The sequence below is a fragment of the Ascaphus truei genome, chromosome 1 (genome assembly GCF_040206685.1).
Source record: "Ascaphus truei isolate aAscTru1 chromosome 1, aAscTru1.hap1, whole genome shotgun sequence".
Taxonomy (NCBI): Eukaryota; Metazoa; Chordata; class Amphibia; order Anura; family Ascaphidae; genus Ascaphus; species Ascaphus truei.
This window is the reverse complement of record NC_134483.1, coordinates 233,154,676-233,179,647: the sequence shown is the minus strand read 5'-3', so window position 1 is coordinate 233,179,647 and position 24,972 is coordinate 233,154,676. Positions and strand designations below refer to the sequence as shown.

Below are 24,972 nucleotides of genomic sequence, written 5' to 3'. Positions count from 1 at the left end.
TCAGAGGGAATAATTATTACAGATTTCATATAACTGTTTTTGCAGCTAAAGCGTTGCAGGGAAATCCAGCAGCGAAGGAGTTAGAAGCATTTTCTCTATAATTTAATCCACACAGTAAAAAAGGTTTGCATTTTCCCTTTTTGCAAAACTGGACAGGTTTTGTGCATAATGCATACAATTATTAAACTACACACAGGAGTCTAAAAATATATAACAAAGTTCAAGATGAAAAAGTTTCACACGTGTGTGTGTGTGTGTATGTGTATATACACACACACACACACACATATATACACATACACACATATATATATATATATACACACACATATACACACACACACACACACACACACACACACACACACACACACACACACACACACACACACACACACACAGAGGGTAATCATCAGATAAACTAATGGATTAAATTAATGTGGTTGAATGAACAAGTGCACTTACTTTGGAGAGAAATTCTAACATAACATCTAACTTATCTTTTATACAAATAATCTCCTCTATTCATTTCACCCTACAACCTCACCCTTGATCCTATTCCCTCACATCTCCTCTACTCTTTGTCTGGAAAACTGAGCCCCACCCTAACTCACCTTTTTAACTTCTCTCTCACCTTTTGCACATTCCCATCTTAACCATGCACTCATCACGCCCATTCGAAAGAAATCCTCTCTTCACCCAACCTCCCTCTTTAACTACGCCCTACCTTTCCTCTCCCCTTTGCCTCAAAGCTCCTTGAGTGACTTGTATACAACTGCCTTGATTCACTTTCTCCAACTCCCTGCTTGACTCTTTTCCGTGCTAAACTCAACTGAGATAGCACTAACAAAAGTAACCAATGACCTTTTCATAGCGAACTAAATCTAACAGTCACTTCTCCTTACTAATTCTCATGGATCTCTCTGCTGCCCTCGACACTGTTGTCGCCCCATTGTCCTGAACACTTTCCACGCAGCCTTCTTCTGGTTTATGTCCTAGCTATCCAACCGCTCCATCAGTGTTTCCTTCTCTGGTGTCTCCTTTTCACTCCCTCTTTCTGTTGAGGTACCACAAAGCTGTCCTTTGCCCTCTGCTCTTCTCACTCTACACTCTACACCTCTTCTCCTGGTGAATTAATACAATTTTTTAGCTTTCAGTATAATCTCTATCCCAGTGACAGACAAATATACCTTTCCTCCACTGACCTCTCCCCCTCTCTCCCATCACCAACTGCATCTCTACAAATCTCCTCCTGGATGTCCCCCAATGTTACCTGAAGAGTAATATGTCCAAAACAGAACTAAATACTTTTCCCCCAGTCCACAGCCACCAGACTCTCCCTTGCTGTTAATATCACCACAATATCTCAAGCCCGCTGTATAGGGGTCATCTTTGACTCTGCTCTCTCCTTCATTCCTCTCATTCAGTCCTCCACGAAGTCCTGCCATTTCTGCCTCCGAAATATTGCAAGGATATGCCCTTTTCTCACTTCTGGTGCAACTAAAATACTCATTCACGCACTCATCTTGTCCTGCCTTGACCACTGCAACCTTCTCCTAGCTGGCACTCCTCTCGTCCACCTATTTCAACTCCAATCCATCCAAAATACTGCTGCCAGACTTTCTGCCCCATGTATGGTGCTCACTACCCAGATCCATGCACTTGCTTCTCATATCCTCTAGAATAACATTTAAAGCCCTAGCTCTGCTTTATAATGCTCTCAACGACACTGTCCCCCTTGCCTCTCAGCCCTCATCTCAAAATATATACCCTATGTTCTGCCCATAACATCTGCTTTTCCACCTGCCTTATCTCCTCTCACTCCAGCCTTCAAGACTTCTCCCATGCAGCCCCCTCTCTCTGGAATTCCCTACCACCAGACATTTAAAAACTCACCCTTTTCAAAGATGCCTATCTGGCATACCTCCAACATCCAACTTCATTTCCCCCTTTCCCTCTCCCTTGGGACCAACTGTGCGGCTGATCCAATCTCCATGCTACAGTATGTAATACGCCCTAAAATCACCACCCTCAAACCTTAATGGGTTCAACTGTCATGCTGGACCATACTCACACCTGAGGTATACTCCATCCCACAATGAGCAGCCACTTTACCTTTCTGTTTCAACATCGACCCTCATTTCTTCTACAGTGTAAACTCTCACAGGAAGGTGCCTCATTATCTCTTTGTATCTGTTTGTGCATGCTTATCCTTATTTGTGTGCAACTCCGTTAATGCAATTATCAAATCTCTGTACCCCCATTGCACTGCGTGGCGGAATATGTCGGCACTTTACAAATAAGCAGTGATGATGGTATTAGTAATAATAACAATCTCAGTGTTGAGTGATAACTAGCAGCTAGCTACTTGTATCAATAAATTCTCAGACAGAACGATAGCCATGTTTCCACTTTATTCCTTAAACAATTTACTTGCCAACAGGGCTAGCGGCAGATTACCCTGTAATATGTTGTTTCGAGCCCGTATGTCTGCGAAGTGGTTAACTTCTTCAGGTCTGCAATCCATTGCACTGCATGCGTTTTCTAGATCTTCCATTAATTAAGGAGTTCCACATTCTGTAATCATAAGCTACTGCTGTTTTGGTACACTTTTCCTTTTCCTCTACATTGAGCATTTACAAGTTAATGTGTGAGTGCCCTGTTTAATTCCCCTCTGCTGCCTTTCTTCTTTCTGTAACTCATGCATACTTTTAGCCTTGGCTATGGAATGCTGACTAACAGGGAACAAAAGGAGCCTTTCAAGACACTAGTTTTGGACCTAAGAAAGGCTCAGCTCCAACACAGCCAATATTTACTGCAATGTGGAGCCAGTGATCAAGAGCTCCTTCTAAGCAGAACCTACCAATAGATGGGATAGATACAAAAGGTGACACAAGGTGCTCATTTACACGTCATTACCCAGAATCCCTGGCTGCAATGGAAGCATTATATGCTAAGACAGGGGAGCGCAAACCTTTGCAGCAGCGCCCCCCTGCCTACCCTCCGCTGGTGCTCGCGCTCCCTCCCTTACCTTGATGCAGCATACAATGACGCTGCGGGGTCATGTGACATCGCATCACGCGCAGCGTCATTTGATGCGTGTGACGTCACATGACCCCGAGTTGCCATGGACACGAGTGACGCCGCAGAGTCAAGGTAAATAATAGCATTGCAGGGCCTCACACGAGCCCTCGGCATTTAATTGTAATGCCTCGGGGAAGAGCGTGGGGCCCCTGCCATGGCCCGCGCCTCCCCCAGAAAAATCTCCCGACCCCCACTTTGCACATCGCTGTGCTAAGAGATAATGGCGGCAGGGTTGCGACCTGTCTAAGATGTGAATGTGATCACAAGTGGATATTTTAATTGGTAAAGATCATACATACATACCAGTAGATCTAGATACATATATGGTGAATACGTATATCATAAAGAAAAGCGACACTCACAATAATATAAATGTAAAAATCAGGCACTCAGGACGAATAGCTATAGAAAAAAGGTTTTATATAAACAGGCTCAAGTTTCATTCCCCTTGAGAAAGGTCCTAGAGAGACCCGAAACATTGATCCTGTTTAAATAAACCTTTTTTCTGTAGTTATTGGCCCTGAGAGTGCCTGATTTCTACATTAGTATGTATATATAGGTTGCTATAATCAATAATATATATGTATCTGTATATACTGGTGTGTATATTAATGTAATAGGACTGTTATAACCCTCGATACTTATTTACGCTAATGTACATGAAAATTATATTTATATATACAGTAAGCATGGTCATAAGAATGCGATCAACTTCCCAGCTGCGATTAATACATCGATGTTTCAACCAAGAAGCAAAAGACAGACAATACAACTCATACGCTGGGAGTCATCAAAGCACGATCCGCGGGTATCGCAGCCAAATCGGGATCATCTGCCGATTCGGGCACTATACCGTATAGCTCGGATCACGCTTTGATGACTCCCGGACATAGTTCCATGGTGACATATAGCTGAGGAAATCAGAACTCCGTGGCAAATTTTTATAGGGCTATGATTCTGACACTATAAATTGTACGCTCGTCAGAGAAGGGCTTCATTGTAAATGCATGGTTCTACTACGCCAACCATTATAAAGAAAACTATAAAACATCAAAATGTAAATGCCTAGCAAAAATACATTAGCCCTGGCTTTGAAAAGTTTATACGGCCTCTCTGACCTTTGCTGTGCTTGCATTGGAGATTGAAAGGACCCAATCTCCATTCCCAAAAAAGGAGCAGCAGTGGAAAGCAAAGCAGTTTTGATTACATTTTTATCACATCTTGTGATACAAATTCAATAAATATGATGTGAATGGCAAACATTTTATGCATTCCCTGTCAGCATAAAAATGACAGGTAAGAATCACTGTACAAAGAATAAAAAGTCTTATAAAAATGGAAGATCAGCAAAACAGTTTTTTATGTTGTGGATATAAAACTTTTAAGTATTCTCACGCAGACTTTAAAACAAACTCATGCTCCACTTTCTATATATTAGTCTCTGTATTATTGAGTGTTCAGTTTTTACTTGCATGAATACAGGACGAGGATACAAATACAGGGAGAAAACTTAACAAGAGTAAAGAGATAAGTGCAAAATGGATTAATGTACTTCAGAGAGACACAAATCCTAAAAAAAAAAAAAAAAGAAAACATTTAAGATTTTTAAAAAAGTGTAAAAACCAAGTTTTCCTGCTTTGCATCACTTACATTACATTCAAATGTAATAGTAACATTTTTCTAAATTCCTGTAGACATGTACAAACGTACCTTAGTATGCTTTCCTATTCAATCTACTCTAGTCAAATCACCACACAATGTGGGAAATAATAGCTTAAACATGTCAGAACGTTGTAAAAATTATGGATGCAGTTAGTTTCTAGGTTAAAAGGTCACAGGTCTAATTCACATTTCAAATGCATGATTTTTTTTCTTTCCCAGTAGTGATTAGTAGAAGCAACAGGCAGACTCTCTTCCATTCTTGAGCATTTTAAGAGGTTAAAGATAAACAACTAAAAAAACAGAAAAAATAAGATCCTGTACTTTCCTGTCATTCCCCTGTAGAAAAAAGCAGTTAGAAAGGATTAGTGCAATTGAACCATAGATTAAAGAGCACACATAGCTATGACAGTGATGGGATTCCTGGGAGAAGGACAGGATGCCCTGACGTTACCTGCCTGTCACGGAGAGCCGTCAAAGTGCTGTATCACTGGGAAAACTCACCCAAAAAAAGAAAAATACCAATTCTCTGCAAGACTTCGCTACATTATCCTGTCACCGATTCATCACTGCCTTCTCTGCACTTAAAGTGTTTTACAGGTTCTCTTCAAGGTGCACACAGGAGCAAATTGAACTAATAACAGTGATATATTTAATAAGTTGAAACTAAGTGATTGACACAGACAAGTATACATATTTTTAAATTGTTTTTTTTCAGCGTTTATCGTGACAGTGTTGTAAACATTGTGACCTGAAGATTGGGGAGGTTAAGCCTTTTATACCTGCCTTACTGCATTAGTTTGTGTCTATAAACCAGATGACTTCATCACGGCAGTGGAGAAACCAAGATAGACCGTTATTCTCTTTCCATTCCCAACTACTCTCCCCACTGCTCACTGCAACTGTAAACAAAGCCAGGCTTTCGAAAAATGGCTACAAAATACTAATACTTGTCTGATTTAATAAACCAGTCATTTCTTCTAGGGCACTTCTGTCCTAAGTAAGACTGGTCTGTCTATCCCTTTTTGGTGCTGCGGGTTTCAGCAGGTCTCATTCAAAATGGAAAGTATCAATGTGGAGCCTCTGAAAAGTATGATCTTATTTGTATCAATGCATTATGTATACAGTGCTAGTGAGCATGAAGGCATACAGGTAAGGTACAATTAGAGCCATGCAGGTACAACACCGAGATAAGAGCATTACATTAAAGTCAAATATAATGATCAGGAAATCTGTGCCCAAAAAAGTGTATTATTTACTATTTAAATGTTTGCATGGTTTTACTACACAACTAGTCCAATGCTTTGCTAGTGAAGAGGAGTGTAGGTTCCTTTAGCACCTTTCATGTTACAGAGCCCTGCAGGTTACACAGAATGTGGGCTATGATTTAAGCACCTGAAAGTGCATTCAGTCTGGAAGACTGGGAGGAGGAGGAGGAGGAGGAGGAGGAGGAGGTCATTGTGAGACAAGAAACAGCTCTTACTTTTCTTTCAGATTAGCCAGAGGCATTCATGGCCCTTCAGATGTGGCACACAAAGTTTGCCCCAGCTAACGAATAATAATAATAAAAAAATGGTAGACATAAGTGCAGCTAAAAAGGCATCGATGCTCGGTCCCACGTGTCAGACATCTTACAATATTCTTTTAGTGTACAAGTAGAAAGCAGTCACTGCTTTTGCAATGGATGCCGTGTCACTCAGAGACTAAACAATTTTGATACTATTCCTTATGACGTCATAAATTTAGATCTTGCAAATTGTGCATGCTTGTATGTATGAACATGTCTGGCAAGCTAAGATTACATTAAGCAGGCAAATGCTAGTGGTCCTGGTAATTAAGTGAGCAACTGAGAAAAACGTATATAGGCCAAAACTATTAGAACCTTTCAGCAAATTTACACATACCTGAATTATCTTGCTATTTTCGATGTATTCTTCTGAAAAGTCATTATTACTTTAGTTTTTTTGCTGAATCACGGGGACTGGAAGAGCCCACTTGGAGGATGTTAAAATTCGAGTGTGGAAGTCTGCAGCAAACGATGATTCGAGACCGGAAACGCTCACTGGTCACCGCGCTTCCGGTACCCGTGATCCAGCAAGAAAACTACTGCCTCAAATTCGGAGAGAATCGTGACCAGCTACCACCGCTGCCTTTCCGTGAGATCTCTCTCAGAATGCATTTTCATAACAACAGTAGACGTGTGTGTCAATAGGTTTTAAGCTGCATGAATACATTGTATATACTGTTTTACACTACGTGGCACGACCTTCTCTTCTCCAGATTTCCCTCGGATGTGGTTCATCCTTTTAGAAGCTGCGGAAACTGCAGTTTTCACTTATACATTGGATTGATTTACATTTTGGGGACACTTTCATCAAAAGGACACCTATTCTCGCCTTGATTTTGTCACTTTATAATATTAATTTATATTTTTTGTAGCACCTATCGAATGTGTATGTGCTAACACAGACTTTCCATATACTTATATAGCTCCCTTCTCTGGTATCACGTATATTTTCCTTTTACGGGTATATCGTGTGTGTGTGTGTGTGTGTGTGTGTGTGTATAGACACATATACACAGTTGTGAAGGGGTTAATCTCCCACATATTAATGTTAATTTTAGAATGATAATATTTTATAAGAGCAGTTGCTGAATAAATCTTTATTAAATATCACATTATCTTTAAACATGTACCGTCTATTAAGGAGAGTGGCAAACTGATACAAACACAAATCTAAAACTTGTTTTATCTTCCATGTAATATGCTTCATAAAGAAAGGTAAAGGTCCCAATCGGTTAGTGCTTCAACGGGGGATAATCATTAAACTGTGATAGTGCCGATCAGGAAAATATGGCACGTAAATTCCCACTGAAGTGAACGGGAAAAGTGGAACGTTCGCAGTTTTCTGAGTAACCCCCAATGTCACGTATTATGCTCACAATTAACTGAGTTTTTCCTCTAGCTATAACAACTACTGGCACACACTGTGATCAATAAAATTATATTAGATACAACCCTGCATCAAACGCAAAGTGCTAATGAAATCATCTAAATGCTTTCTTCCAAAGAACGTCACTTGGCTTATTGTAAATCACTAGCACTGCTTAGAAAAGTAATGAAAAGCTGGGAAGATCATTCTAAGGAAACTGCAGACATCCATGCTCATCTGCAGGCTGCGGCCAAATAAAAATACAGTAGGTAACACTTACATATTTACATATTGTGCACACTGTGTATCATCGCTCAGTTGCCTACACATGCACAATTTTTTTTATTATAACTCATTTGCTCAGTTATTGCAGAAAAACATGCCACCTCAGGGTTAAAAAAAAAAAAAAAAACACCAGAGAAAATAAAATCAATTAGATATGGTCCAGGCAGTCTGGGGTGAATTATCTGAGCTGTGCCAAACTTATAGGTGAAAAGAACACAAAGGGGGTAATTTCTTAAAAAAGTGAAGAAATCCATGGATACTAGAGTTCTGCTATTTTTGTGTCCAACACATTGGAATCATATTTAAATTATTTGGGATAATAAAAAGATGTTGCAATGCTGAAAAACAAACATTGCGCTGGTACAGCACAAAACTTGTATACATGTATCACAGTTGACATACTGATAAACGACAACTTGTCTAACAGAATTGCAACAAAACAATACATCCCTTCTTGTCATTATTGTGAGTAGTGACATTACCTATTCTATTCACAAAGAATGTCAAGTTAGTGGGGCCAATGTACCAAGATCATGGTTGAATTTTTTTGCACCCAAATATTAGTTTTACACCAGTAGTACAACTCTTCATGTGCAGTGTGTGTGAGCTATAATATACAGTGTATATTATATATATATATATATATATATATATATAAATATATATATATATATATATATATATATACACACACACACACTGAGTTAAGTTATGGTGAGTAAAAAAAGTGACAAAAACCCTCCACAGCAAAGCATATAGCAAATGGAAATACAACTGTATGCTCATTTGCATGTCTTAGGCAGGTCTGCAACCCCGCCTTTCCCCATTATCACCCAGCACACAGCACTTCCACTGCAGCATTCTGGGAAATGACATGCAAATGAGCACACAGTGCCACTTTCTGCTTCAAAAACCATTTTTAACATGGTTCCCTATAAGCTTAAGCTTGCTGCATGGTCACAGCTTTGAGCACAGCCAGGGATAAGATGCATAGCCAGAAAACCCACCCACAGACAGCTGTTTCGACCTTAATGGGTCTCATCAGTGTGGGGTTGGTTAACTGGCTATGCAAAGAAGCAATAAGGATGGGGTTAACCCTATAGGGAACCATGTTATGATTTGTTTGAAATAAAGTTTGACACGTCATGTCGAATACCCGATTTGGTGCATTTTAAATAAACAATTATGTGTATCTTTATTTATAACAAGTATTAGTAAATCACAACTGCTGGTGTAATATTATTTACAGTGGCAGCCGAGCTGAGTCTTCAGCGGCCGCCACCGCAATGTGAGGACAATGTTCGGGCAGACGCGGCAGGTTTCCGGCGCGTGCCGTGCGTCACCGTGGCGCCGGTCACACGTGGCAGGCATCCCCGAGTTCCCCTGGCATCCCCGAGTGTTCCCCCGGCATCCCCGAGTTCCCCCGGCATCCCCGAAGGGTGAAAGGTAAGCGGGGTAAGGGGAAGCGCTGCGTGAAGCAGAGGCGGGCAGAGGCGGCAGAGGGGGGGGGGGAAGATGCGCTCGCGGCTGGCGCGCGACCAATTACGGGAAAATTACGGGAGAATTACGGGCATTTGTTAGGTTGAAGCTGGCCGCAGCAGTATATTAGCCAAACTGTGAAAATAATACATTTTGTTAACCTATATAATAAAACATCTGTGCTGCGTCGAATAACTTTTTTTTCCCCATTCAATATGTGCATCAATACAATCTACACACTGACAAGTGATTAGAAGTTGCTGATCAATCCGTTCTCCTGTAATCGATCGCTGAAGATCCGGCTCTAGGGTTCACTACATGCATCTTGGGTAATCTTCTGCTGCACTGACAAAGTTCTGTGAGGAAGATCATGTGACCAGGCAGGCACCAAAGTCAATTGGTTCACTGCTAGGGAGGGCAGGGCTCAAAAAGGTGATGCTGTTTCAGAAGGGGAAGGGGATGTGATTTTGTAAATGGTTGCTATAGGAACAAAAATGCCTGTTACATTAGAATACATAAAACATGTCTTAATTTTTTTTTTAAATGCTACAAGTATTTTCTCATAGTACAGACTGATATATTAAAAAACAAAACACATGTAGGATATTGCTTGAACTGCAGCTTTAAACATACTACTAGACAGGCTGAGTCCCCGCTAGCGCTGAGCGGGCGGTGCTTGCCGCGGTTATTTACATATATAGATATATGTAAGTCCCTGCTCACGCGGTGCGTGCGCACTCGGGCACACACACTCACCCGCGCTCAGGTAAACTAAAAAATCATTCTTTCTAGCGCACTCAACTACCCACAATGCGCACTCTCCAAGCATGAGCGCGCTCAGCGCCAGCGGGGACCCAGCCTAAAAGACATCTTAATCTAATAACACAATTGTACTGTGAAATATTTTTGCTATTGTTTTTTTATTATTATTTTCTAGTATGTCACTTCAAATTTAACTGAAACAGCTCTTTAAAATAATCAGATGTACTATTACAAAAAGAAACAAAATGTTATAGTTGTGACTTTTTCCCACTGTGTTACTAACATGCAATGAAAACAATTAAGCTAGTATGAGACTATTGCCATGTGTTGTTTTTCCAAAAGATTCGTCCGGTTATTATTAAAAAGCAATAAAAGAAAAACATGAGGTTAGAACTAGAAGTATGAATCCTCAACACAGAAGTCTCTAAGACAATTGCTCACTGCAGAATGCATACAATTGTCATGGTTAGAAGCACAAACAAGTTCATGCTCAAAGCCTTCACTAACGATTATCATGTGTTTTTCTGTTCTGAGTATTTTAATTAGATTTATATAATGGACAACACAAAACAAAAACATATTTAGACAATGTTGAAGGGATTATATATTGTAGCAGTTGTGTGAAATTTGAGATATATATATATATGTGCGAGCTTTCGAGATACACTGATCTCTTCTTCCAGCGGTGTTACAACGGATAAAGCAAGAGAGGGTTTTACTTAAGAACAGTGCATCCTGGAATGTATCGGACTAAAGCCTATCCCTCCCCCCTGTGCTGTATGCGATTTATGACTTCAGGTGTTAGATAGACCCTGAATGTTAGTGATGTTAGAGTGTGTGTGTGTGTGTGTGTGTGTGTGTGTGTGTGTATGTGTGGGTGTGTATGTATGTAAATATAAATTTATAAAGCGCCTACAGTGTATACAGCGTTTTACAAAAGGTGTGTGTGGAGTGCATTCCAAAATGCACTGTTTTTAAGTATACCCTTTGCTTGTTTTATTCATTGTAACAACGCCGGAAGAAGAGATCAGTGTACCTCGACAGCTCGCACAGATAAAAGCATTTCATTAGCCACAGGATGGTATTGTCTATTCATTTTTTATTATTAAGCCCGACTACCACGGTACAGATACCTCAAATATAAATATATATATATATATATATATATATATATATATATATATTATAAATTAATATATATATATGTCATGTGAGCTCAGCTGGCACAAAATGCTTTTTAAGCCATATTGTTCTGCCAAGAGCTTTTATTTATCTGCGTTATATTCTCTTAACAATGTTACTGCGAGCATTGCAATGCATTGTTACCTTCTCTGGCAGTGAAGAGCTTTATGAACTCAAGTAGTCCAGTAGAGCAGAGAAATGGAATAAGACAATTGTTGTCTGAGAAGGCTAAAAAGGAAATGATATACCTTATAAAGGGACATTATTATAAACAACTCATTTTATATAATTCAAAGAGGGAACAGCGCATGTGCACCCACACATACACACACCGAGCCATGCCTGCCCATCTATACTCAAAAGCTCACACTGGTAACAGCGGAGTGTGTCATTAGTTTAATTGTTCCCCTAATGGATACAGTACCTCCTGCGTGTTTTTTTTTTGTTTTGTCCATGTTATGAAAAAGAAAAGAAAAAAAAATACAATACTGCCAGGTACTTAAATATGAGCATGGTCACCATAATGGGAGCTGCTACTGAAAAGATCTGTGAACCTGGATATTATATATTTATTATAATTATTTTTTTTATTTGGCCCATTGTTTCCCAGAACACCCCAACGTGCGAATGTTTCAGACGTGTATAGTTCCCACCATACAAAAAACCTCCCTGTGCTGACAATGTGCACTAATAGTTCCGTTAGCATTCATTACTTGGTGCTAATTAACTACAAGGCAATGAAACCTTTAAGTATTGCTAAATTAGCACTCAACTGGATGAAACGAAAAATGACTGGCTGTTTCTGAGTGACAGCCTTACTCCGAGTATTTCATTCCTCTTAACAAAAATTGAACAATAGAGCAAAATCATCAATGTGCTGAAGTACATTTTTCCCATCAAGGCAGGAGAACCATGACTCAATTTTAGGTTCTTATACTTTTCATAATGAACAGTTCATTTCATTGTAAGCAGTTAGCAAAATCTGTAAATTCATAAGGGTTGGGCCACTGCTTAAAATGTCTCTGTTTTATCTCAGAAACGTATTGGGATGAGGTAAATTCAATTAAATATTGTAGGTTATAATGAGAATTTCTATGACATATTTTTTTTTTATTGAATCCACTTAGTTTTCCTTTACGAACTGGCTTTAACCCTTTCAGCAACTTTGGGTTTAATAAGAAAGTCCCAGTATGTGCGATATAGATATAGACCACATGGCAGAGTAGCCTGCAATAAAAATAGCAACATAATAAATATCACATAAATAAAGGTTCTGAAGCCTAACTTAAAGTTTGTTTACCTCAATTTTTCATAACTCCATAAACTCTAGTATCGTATTCTATGAAAAATGTTCAAACACATGTATCGCCTTCTAATTAATTTCCCCATGGGACTTCTAAACATGCCTACCAGCAGGATCTGACTTTGGTGATGGTCATGTTGGCAACAATGGTTTGGATCTGTTTTTTTTAGTCCTTTTGCCATTACACAGGTCAGACTCCAGTAACATAAATCTTTGCAATGCACGTCCCTAGCAGTGATGGACCCAACGGATTAGACATGTAAATAATTCCTACACAAACATGGCCGTATTAATGAGGACTTTCTAAATGTAGTAAACAAAATCTAAGAAGGCTGGAAGTCTTGAAGTAATGTGTCCCACTTCAACTGGAACAGAGAGGGTTAAGAAGAAAGTAACGTGAATAGTGATGTCAGCTAATAGTGCAGTATATCCCCGGAGAATCATTTAATTAGTTTTTTTTACAGTATTTCAAATAAAATATCCCATAGAGGCTGTCAGAGCTGACATTGGTTCTGTCAGTGAGGTGCCTTTTTGCCTGATTAATTAGTAATTTAGAGACACACTTTTTGGCGGCTCATATTGCTCTACTATTTTCTCCGATCTGATGTAAAATACTCTAAGGAGCAACAACACTGTTAGTGCTTCATCACTGAGGCCTAATAAAAACTTTTTGGGATCAATAATAAATTATTGAAAGAGATATAACAAAAAAAAATATTCTACGGCTCACTTATTGAGCTCTAAATTCTTAAATTGATGCAGTGCTGCGCTGGGCGGCCATTTTGTGACACTTTGCTAGTGTTCAACTGTTTGCCAGCGTTTCAATATGTATTTTCATAGTTGCCAACAATGATAATTCCCAGCTGAACAACTCATGTTCAGTCATTTTTTTCATGTTGTATTTGGCCATCATGATCTTTTTGAGGTGTTTTTTTTCCTCAATAAGCAGAAATGTGAGATAAAACGCCTGATCTAACGGCAGCTTTATAGTTTCGAGAATTTTTTGCACAGCATCGCAACCAGTCGAAAGGTTTTGGTCAATCCGCAGCACATATTAAACCAAGTACTGTATGAACAAACAAGATTTACATATCATAATGAGTGCTCAATCACAACAGTGTAAACATGCTAGCAAACAATCCCAATATATTACAACTAGGAATAACAAATTGAATTGCAGAAATAAAAACATGAAATACATAGACATTCACTATAGCAGACTTTAGGAGCGCACATCTAAAGGTAAAAAAATAATAATAATACAGTGGTTAAAACGTTGATGCCATCATATTTAATTATCTTCCTTTGCTGTGTCAAAAGAAAGTATTACAAACTGTAAGAAGATAATAAGCTATGGGTGTGCGCTACAAAGCAAAATTATCCTTATGTAAATTCAGAGAGGATAATGGACATGTAATGTGAAGGAAACCTGCAGAAAATTACTATTACCCTTCATGCAGCTGGCTGAACAGGGAGAAGCCAACAACATGCGATTTGGCATCACAACAGTTAACCCCCTTGTTGACTGGAATGACCTATAATGCCTTGCTTTGCTGTCTTACCCTAGTCCTGTAGTCGCGAAAGGGTTAACATGACCTATTAGGTTTCTGGAAAGACCAAGCTGTGTTAGGTTTTTGTTCATCTTCTCTATTATTCTTTTCCTTCGGAAACGAATATTGGTCTGAAACTTTGTATGGCTTTCAGGAACAAAAAGACTATGGGGGATATGTATTAACGAAGATAAAACTGCTACAATTCTGGGGTAAATAAAACTGCCCCAGAAGTACTGTATTAAAGAGCATTCTATTCATTTCTATGGGAATAGTTTTTGACATTTTTGGCCACAGAATTATACCACTTTTGCCCCTTTGGCAGATTCCACAATCTTTATACTTCTCTTTCAACTACTATGTATATATGTATGTATGCATGTATGTATGTATGTATGTATGTATGTATATCTATAAATATAACGCCATTAATGTACATAGCCCTCCATGAAGAGCTTACAGTCTAATGTAATGTACACACTATCGGGGGGGGGGGCGAACTATGTTTATAGTTATTTGTTTAAAGCCTAAATCGCAGTTTATTAAACAAGAATTTATATTTTTTTGTGAAAATAGATTATAGGTTGGACATCTTTTTAGAAAGGAGAGGTATACAGGGATATACCAAATAATTAAACATGGGAAGGATGTTGATCCTGGGAGTAATCAGATTGCCAATAATTGTAGTCAGGAAGGAATTTATTTTTCCCCCTTATGAGACATCATTGGATGATATTTTACTGGGGTTTTTTGTTTGCCTTCCTCTGGATAAATATACTGTAATTACGGATATAGAATAAAGTATCTGTCGTCTACATTTATCACAGGTTGAACGTGATGGACGCATGTCTTTTTTTCAACCTCATCTACTATGTAATATGACGGATTTCACATAATATGTGCAATTACTCACATGAATATTCGGCCTTCTGAATATTAAAGTTAATCAGATAATTGTTTATTTTTTTTTTTTTAAAAACACACGACTAAAATGCATTGAATTTCCTTCCGGCAAATGTAACACCATTAACTAAAAGAAAAGTATGGTTATAATATAGATAGATAGATAGATAGATAGATAGATAGATAGATAGATAGATAGATAGATAGATAGATCTCTAAAAAAAACAAAAACCACTCTAATAGAACAATTCTCCATTTGGTACCAGTCAGTAATATACCACTGAATTTTCCAACCTCAATAACTCACAAAGAAAGCTAATTCAAAGTACTGTACAGGGCTGTTCTTGTGTAACAAAATGTCTTTCATTTGCTTTCCCTACTTGCCGTATATTTCGAACATAGACTATGGAACCAGCTGCAATTATGGGTTTGACAGACACTAATAACTTACAGGACATTTGGAAATGGAAACCTCAACAGCTTTGAACAGCATGAGCAGACAAAAGGGTATTTTTTGATATTTTCTGTTCACACAATTAAACAGGAAAATATTATCACTACAACTCTATGCTATGTATGGAGGTCGTCTGGCAGCCATTTAAATGGAGTAGAGAGTGAAGGTGAAATAGTGTAAAAGCCCATCATTCAGTACAACATTCTTCAAAATGGTGTGGTGTTTATTCTCCTTTAATAAAAATGTTATTATGGGCAGGAACAAGAAATATAGTATTTTCCTGCTATTAGTGATGTTTAGTGAATTGCCTGCAACACACTGTATGCTGCCTTACTGCAAAGTAAGGAAAAATCGGTCAGCCAATAAAATATGTCAAATTGGGTTAGCAGCCGTAAAAGGAGTCGTAGACTGAATGAAAGGAAAAAGCCATCATGCTGTCCAATATCTTTAATAAGCAAAAGAAAGTAAAGCCTGTAAAATTGGCATATTTTATATTTCAAACTGTGTTTTCGCATAGTTTACAAGCCATATATATTTATTGCTGTTTAGCAAAGTGCCTGAGCAGTAATTGCCATATTGATTAAAAGAAGGTTTGTGGTCTCCATTGGAAATGACTAAAAACAAAGCAAACATCCAATCTACAATATTACAATATTTGGAGGAAGATGTCATGTATTTTCCCTAGAAAGTCGCCTGTACATTAGTCGTTGTACTACATATTTTATGAAAGAAAAAGTAGAGTAAGCTAATTTTACCTTTTTATGCCAGTCTTCCCTTGATAAAATTATAAACGGTGCTCACTATACATATACAGGATGAAATGGTTTTATATTTAATTGACACCAGCGGACATAGGCAGGTTTATTTTAACTTTCAAGGGAAAGTCAAATTAAAAACATTTAGTTTTTTTTAAATATCTATTTTATTAGGTAATTGTTGGCTGATCTCATTGCTATATATCAGCATCTATAGAAACACAATTACTTTTTTTTAATTTTTTTTTTAAAGAGCAATAATGTGAGTCAATCATTATTTCATAATCTATATGCACATATTGTTGAGAAGACTGACAATATTCATGTCCCATTCACAATGAATAAAAAAACCTTGTAAACTATAAATAAAAAACCTGCCTAGCTCAATAACGTAGTAGGGAGAACTTGAATCTTGTGGAAAGGAGCTGTCACTGACAGAAGAAATATGTCTTGTCAGTCAATATAATTCTTGCACATTTCGTTGTAACTGTACATGACCCTAAGTAAAATGGATTTCATTTCTTCTTCATGCAGCTGAAAACATTTAGGGGAGCCAGACAGGGCGGTTCAATTCGGCTTTCATGAATGTTTATTATTAGGTACCTTTAATTATGTTTCAAAATGACATTTCAACTCTCCTCAAATTTTTTTTGTAATAGTCCTAAAACAATCTCTCAGAATATAAACCTGAAATAGAAACTGGTGAGTACAATACTTTATTTTTCTTGACAGAAAAATAGGAAGAAAGTATTCAAGGGGGAGGTCTAATATGGAATCTAGCAAAACGTCTTTAATAATCTTGTTTTGAACAAAAAGCGTCTTTCGTATTGGTTGGCAAGTATTCTGCAATTGTTCTGAATGTGAAATCTTTGTGCGAGATCTAAAAAATAAAAAAACACGATTTCAAGTATGCATAAAACACTGTATGTTCCATACTAGGCACTAGTTTACTTTACAAGATTTCTGCAATGGAATTCAGTTCAAAGTCTAAAAAACAAATACAATCATGGTGTACTGATGTAACTAGTATTTATGTTCAATATAAGAATTTAAGTTTCTTTTCTTAAACTTCATTTATGGAAATCATGTAACAAAGTCAGTTGAAAACAGCAGCCATCTTTTGAGAGTAAACGCGGCAGCCATTTTGCACCAAGACCGTGTACAACAGCAAACTGAAATGAGAATATTACACTGTTCATTTTGTGTCTGGCACTGGAATTTGGAAAAGGCTATGGGATTCAATTGTACATTTTGCAAAACACATGACTGTGAGCTGCATAGCCTTAGCCTTTCTGTTAGCTTCTGAAAAACAGCAGTTTTCAGTACGCTCTTATTTTGCACCAACTTGGGCTTGTCCAAAATCAAATATCGAAATGTTTCTGTTATGCATCAACAGAAGAATAGACTCAATAATTTGTAAGTATACACAAACATATATTCTACATATAATATATATATATTATATATATATACACACATACATACACACACACACACACATATATATATACACACACACACACACACACACACATCCACACACACACATCCATCCTAAAGGAAGATCATTGGGGGGGCCTTCAAACAGCAGTGGGTCAACAAAGGCTGAAGATATATATATATATATTACACACACACAAATATATTAATTCACTCAAGAAATATTAACATTAAAAAAATAATTTTACTGCCAAAAGAATAGATCGTGGATATAGTCATGTAGAGCCAGGTATCTCAATAACTATGAAAATCCTGTAAATTAATTTTAAGGTGAATATATATGTAATTTTTTTTAATGCTCTTATCAAAGGACAAAAGATTTGGACCCGTGTCATCTATATGCTCAATACATTAATTGTAGAAGATTACATAAAGAACAGAACTAAAGAATCTAACAATCTCATGGTCATATCACTGTGGTTTATGTATAACCTTCAGCTCTTTTTTCACCTCTATAACCTCAATTTGTCGGGTTTGTCACCTAATTATAGAAAGCATATTTCACTGACCAGACAATGGCTGAATTCAACTCCTAGTTTCCTGTGAGTGAGACTTTCTCTTTGCCGTCATGCTCTATGTCTTAAGTTATTTCCTTCGGTTGTATGAACTCCCCAACTACTATATATTACCACCACTTTGTATTAGAAGATTTAGATATTTTAATGTCATAACCGAGTAAAGAAATACAAAAAACACATTCGCTGTTGTAACAGAGAATAAAAAGGGAAATATGTACATCCGATTTGGAAAATATGAGTGACTGCCATACAACATTAACGGTCTCCTAGTTTTAGAATCTGCAGGAATTATGTGTCCCGGTCGGTCCGTGTGAGCACAGATAAGAAATATATATATTTTTTTTTTGTGCAAGATATGACTGAGAAAGCATATGTGCGTGTGCCCATGTGTGAGTATCTACAGTATATCTATGGAGGTTCTTAAAACTGAACAAGCCAAGTTTCTTTAGGCACTAATTGTATTCATTCATTTTCTCAGCCCAGCATGGAGCTGGTAGATTGCTGGGTCCATAGCAACAGGGGACAGAAAGAAAGGCTCATCTTTATCTGTCCCTCTCCAACAGGAAATGGGGCCAGTGGGCGGAATGTAGTGCTTTCATTATGGGCATTTGCAAAAGATTAAATGGGAAGAATTACAGGAGGGTAATTTACCCTTAACTAGGTGCTCTTCCTTCAAAGAACAAGGTCTGTAAAACAACTTCTGATTGCATGGGATTCAAAGAGGGAAAATGCAACTCTGTTTCAGGAACCCATTTGAAATAACCAAGGTATTCTTTCAGAGCCATAACAGGCTAGAGTAACACCATTAAAGCCAGCAAGCTGTATGTAATGAACTACTGAGAACACTACTGCTGCACTTTTAATCATGAACAATTTATTGGGCTGGAGGTCTCTTTGTCCCTCAAATTGAAACTGCCAAATCAAAAACCCCTCTGGAAATTGAAAGCAGGAACCAATGTATCAAGGATGTGATTGTTTTATCTTGCTGCCCTCGAAAGCTTTCCAAAATCTTGAAAACAAGCCCAGAGCAAGTATAAACCTGGGTTTGGAGTAGCATGATGAGAGAGGTAGGAGAATTTAAATGAAACACAGCAATTTCAATTACTAGCTAAATAAGGACTGGTAAGGCAGCCATCAAAAAAGTCCATGTTCTGAGAGTTTACTGCGATTATTATCAATTCAGAGCAGAACAATAAAACAAAGTATATCCACAAGAATGATCCACTACATCCACCACTTGCCACAACAAGTCCATAACCTGCTAAAATTATTTTTGATATAAATCAGGATTTAGACTTGTAAGACAACAGGATATATATTTAAGTAACCTTAACCTTGTAGAATCTTTCATTCGCTAATTCCTTGACTCCTGATTTCTTTTTTTTTTACATGGAAATGTTACAGGACCGGGCTGTCAGATAACTCAACTTGTTGGCCATCGAATTGCTAAGCAAGGTGATCAGATTAATTACCTTCCTCTTGTAGTGCTAACTGCATAACAAGTACTCTAGAAATCTATATTGAGACATTTCGATTGTATGTATTTTAAGCTTCCAAACTGGAGTTAAGGGGTTAAAGTAGGACTCAAGAAAATCCACTCCGACACAATGCAGAAATAAATCTTTTTGTAGCCTCCAACTTTCTGAATGTCTAAAGCATGCTATTTAAGAATACAGTATAAGCTAAATGCTACAGCTTTAGCATGTACATGGATCGCTAATTGACATAACTGACATCTACAAATGATTAGTTATAGATGCAATATTTCAAGAATCCAGGCAGATACATTCAAGAGCGGACAGTTTTAATTATTCCAGCTGTTTTGAGGCATTAAGTAAAAAAAAAATAAAAAAAAAAATATATATATATATATATAGTATTTTGCATTTATTTATGTGCTCTTCAAATATATTAACACATTTTCTATATAAGAAGGATGTTAGGGTGAAAGTCTGCTTACAGAATTCATCAGGTTGTTAATAACTTTGAATAACTGCCAGGACTTGCTATACAATAAAAATACTAATGTGGCATTATTCAGAATGTAGCTTCATTTGCAACTTCAAGAATACTGGTACTCTGTAATTACTCAAATTAACAAACATTTTCCTTCAGAGGAAAATTAACTACTTGATTTGTATGGCTGGCAAGGAAAAAACAGGAAAAACACCAACCACACTTTTAAAAAGCTATATGTTAACAACACATCAAACAAATCATGACGGGTATAATAGTGTGCTCTCCCATTCAGACTTTCACTTGTACTCCTGTTTTATTAACTGTGGTTCGGTCTACAAAGTACGGCGACTGCACTCATTAATTTGTATTTTGATGTCACAGAACAAAGAAATGTTCTTATCAGTTGTTTGCATGTTTTACAATGCAATTCATGAAGTCTAAAAGGCATCTACTGTAATAAGATCCAGATTTTAACTGGCATTTCGCAAGAAAAATGAAAGCACATTTTGGCCTTGCTTTTAAGCTCACTGCCAGATTTCTACTTGACATGCCCCAACTAAAGCACTACTTTAAATTGCAGAGTAGGAATGCATAACAAAGCGTATTTTGAGCAAGATTAACGGCAACAGGGTGTTTAGAACAGTGGATCATTTGTAGGTAAAAAGGATAATCGAGTATATATACTTGAATATTAGGAAATAGCTTTTACTAGCATGATGTGTACTTTGCTTTGTCCATGTAAGTACCATTTTACATCAACTTTAAACATTTTGATTGGGCTGTAGCTTTTTAACATAGTGGGTTTTACATAATGCTTAGATTATATAGTCCATATGTTTTACTTGGATTTAAGTACCAGTTTTTGATGTGATGGAAGAAATGTCCTTCTTTGCATGCAGTGGTACTACAGTACTTTCATAAATGCTCAGGGCGTGCCTGTATCAGGACAGCTGTACCAGCTCCTGGAAAGAATGGCTGCATTTGTATGGGGAAACATCACTTTCCAAAACTATTTCTACAGCCCTGGTATCAACTGCAAACATTGTTAACTTGGAGATTATTTCAGTGCTCCCTCTTGAGCTGGAGAGTTCTCTGCAGGCAATTCTGATCTATTAAAAAACATGACCTGTGACAAAAATCAATGTACTAATCTCAAACTAAACAGCAGCATAGAGCATTGCACAGAGGCATAAAACACAGATAACCCAAGATAACAGGTCTGTAGCCTAGCTGAAAGGTAAAGAAAGATTTGGCACACATCTGTTTTAACAAGACAAAAATATAGCACCCAGGTGACGTGCACAAACATATGGACACCATTTATAAAGCGGAATGCAATTTTTATGATGCTGCAGCAAAGAGGTAAAAACCAATAAAAGCTGCCGCTTCTTACACTAGCCCTCATATTTCAAGAAACTTATTGCTTGGCATGCTCAATTAAAGTTTGCTGTGCTGAAAGTCATTTTCATCTTACCTTTTCCCATTACAAAAAAAGCACACATGTAAAAAGTTTGATCACATGTACTACTATTGATGGGCACTATTTCTTTGTTCCAGTATGTTTGTTTTTTGTTTTTCTTTTAAAAAAAATAGCAGCGGTTTATGAATAGCAGATATTTTGGTTCAAAAATCTATTATGTTTACATTACCCAAATCAGATAGGACACAATTGACTTCCTATAAGCAAAACCGAATTGGAAAAAGAATGGAAACACTGACAGTGTTTGGCAGCTCTGCACTATGTGATCTCAAATGTTTATTTGCTCAATTTAAATGTGAAGAGTTCCCAAGCCATGAATGAGGAAGCCAGCAGAAAGGACTGAGAGACTTCACTCACATGGGGGAGGCGAAGTGGAGTGAGAAAATGCACTTGCTTTCTTCCCAACCTGCAGAAGGAGATGAAGGGAAAACTTTCTCTAGGAAACGAATGCTTACTTCCAGCAATACCAGTTCCAGAGATCAGCCTCCCCCTCACTCAATAATAAAGACAAGCAGTACAGAAAAAAGCCACAAGATGTGTAACTCATGCAGTGGCTCAGGAGCCCAAAAGTCATTCTTTGCAAAGGATTTGGACAATGGATACGTTACAAGCTTTTAGAATAGAGGGGATGATACTGTAGGAAAGTTGCCTGTCGTTTTAATTATCTTTGCTACACAGTAACTTGTCAGATCCACAGCTAGTAAGGTTACTTGTGTTGAGCATCATTTTGAAGAAACTGTTTAATGATAACATTAGTAAAAAAAAAAAAAAAATTATGCTAATGTAGGTAGTTTGTCTCGTTCTAAATAATGAAATGTTCACTGCACTAAAAACACATTCACCCCCCAAAAAATTGTTGCATCATTCAAAACTTTTCCCCCAATTGATTGAGTTTGAATGGTGACATATTTTGTATGCGTCTATTTTGTACTTGCTTTGGACAGTGGCTTGTGTTGATAGTGGTGCTAATCAGTGGTACTGCACACCACTACCTTTTTGAGAGACATACAGCATTAACCTAACTTTGAATTGGACCCCCTTCTGTAAGATGATGCTGCTATCGAACAATTAGACACAGAACCACTACTACCTGTGCATACATATGCAGATCCCCATTCTTTACATGCTGCTGCTGCTGCCGCCTGATTTTTGCAGCCGATGTTTTAGTACCAAGCAATGGCTCGGTGGCGCTTAGCCCCCCTCCCTCCCCTTATTACCTGGGGTTGGTGCTGTTCCAGTACACCGCGTAGCGATCAGCCACCGCCTTGGAGCCGGGATCCTGGCTGCAAACACACATCCAGAGCAGCAGCAGCAGAGACAGCAGCGTCAACATCTCCACGTGCAACATCACTCCCGGCCAAAAAGAGGGGGCGCGAGAGGACCGGGGAGAAGACGGGCGGCAGGCTGGGAGGGTGCGGAGACGGAAGTAGTGCTGGGGATAGGGTGGGTGGCGGTGTCACAGCAGGCAGGGGAGGCTGAGGCTCAGGGAGGCGCTGCAGGCCGCAGGGCTGCTGCTGCTGCTGCTGCTGAGAGCAGGGGGAGCGAGGCGGTGCACATTCACCCGGAGCTCCCTGCACACACAGCAGGGCAGGGACACAGGGGACACATTCCCTCGGGGGAGGGCGCCTCTCACACACACCGCCGACCTTATGAAAGCGTGTGCTTCAACTCGGGGACTTTGTGTAGCAAGTAACCACCTGGTGCCTGTCCAGTCCCGTGTAAAATGTGCCAGCCCTCGCTGTGCAGAAAGTTACTAGATGTGCACAGATTGGTGTGGGTGCCACTGGCCGGTTTAAAGGGTTTGCACAATGTCAGGGAGCAGCAGCGTTTAGGGAAAAAAAAGGTCTTGCCGGCGCACAGCTGCTTTCTATTGCAGGGGAGGAAGGATAAGAGGGTTTTCTCTCAAATCCCTATAAAAAAAAAATCCCTGCAATTGCAGTCTCTGAAGGGACCACTGTGACCTAGCTGTGCTGCTCTCAGTCTGAGCATCCAGTGTCTTCGGGGTACTTTATGTATCCTCACCCCCCACCTATGTCCTTGTCCTTCCTTTGAGCAGGGTGATGGTTGAGAAACAAGCAGGAGGAAACCGAGCAATCCTTAAAAAAAACCACACAAAAAAAAAACGTGTGATGTCTTACATCCAAACTCAATGCACAGGATGCAAATCAAATTGTTTTATATTAGGAGGGAAAAAAACAACAAAACAACAAACTCCTGGAAATGCATCCAAGTCTTCTGCATAAAACAGCCACATACATAAAGATGAGGTCCAAATATTGCCGGAGGCATCAACGGGAGAAAAAAAGTCTGTCTTTTTTTTTTTTAGCAAAGCTGCCCAGTCCCCTGGAGATCAACTTGTGAGAGCAGGAAACAGTTTGAAATAAATAAAATGAACCACGATCTCCAACATCAGACACATGAAAAGCCGTCTCCTACTCCAGCTTCACAGCCACGGCAGCTGCTCCCTGAGCCGGAGCATAGGCATGGGGAAAGGGGGAGAGAGAGAGACCACCAAACTTCAATCAGCAGCCAGGGAGGGTTTGCTCTGGCTGAAGGGTTAAGCCAGTTTGGCAAAAAATAGGGGGAAAAAGAGGCTTTTGTAGGATGGGGAGAAAAATCCCCCCCCCCCCCCCAAAAAAAGTCCCACCCCTTATAAAGCGAGCGACTCAGTGCTTAAATCTCTTGCATGAAGCAGGCACAATGCGAGGGCATTGCAGTCAATATCAATGCACAGACACACACAATATATATAGATCTATCTAGATTTATATCTAAAAAGGTGGGTGCGGGCACCCGCAGCGGGTGTGCAGCAGGTACAGGCACTAATCTCTCAGATGAGGTATTCATGAGAGGCTCACACTGCCGCTGGGTGATCATGTGAGATCTCATGCACTTTACTTGGCAGAGGGAGGGGGGGTCTGACAGAGCCCGAAGCAGCCACTCCAGGCAAGGGCTGCTGTTTGCTTAGACATTTCCATACTCTCTCTTTCTCCCCCCCCCCACTGAAACAGGATTGGTGTGCAACACAAGAAAGAGGCGTCACCCACTAGGCAACATATTTTTTTTTAGCCCCACCTTCCACAAAGCCGGACTAATTGAATTACATTGAAATCTGGATGCTTAGGAGGCACTACTGAAACAAGCAGAATGCAGCCAGGGGAGAGCA

The 24,972-nt window shown here is 38.8% G+C and overlaps 1 protein-coding gene across 2 annotated transcripts in view; it reads right to left on the bottom strand.

Moving 5' to 3' along the window:
* Positions 1–24,769, bottom strand: part of EFNA5 (ephrin A5) — a 331,738-nt gene extending 306,969 nt beyond the window's left edge. Inside the window, exon 1 of one of the 2 annotated variants that reach the window (XM_075602099.1) lies at positions 23,024–24,769. In XM_075602099.1, coding sequence (XP_075458214.1) covers positions 23,024–23,154 — 131 coding nt within the window. In that variant the 5' untranslated portion in view covers positions 23,155–24,769. The remainder of the gene's footprint in view (positions 1–23,023) is intronic. The other variant, XM_075602090.1, reaches the window with a different exon arrangement.
* Positions 24,770–24,972: the final 203 nt, after the last annotated feature.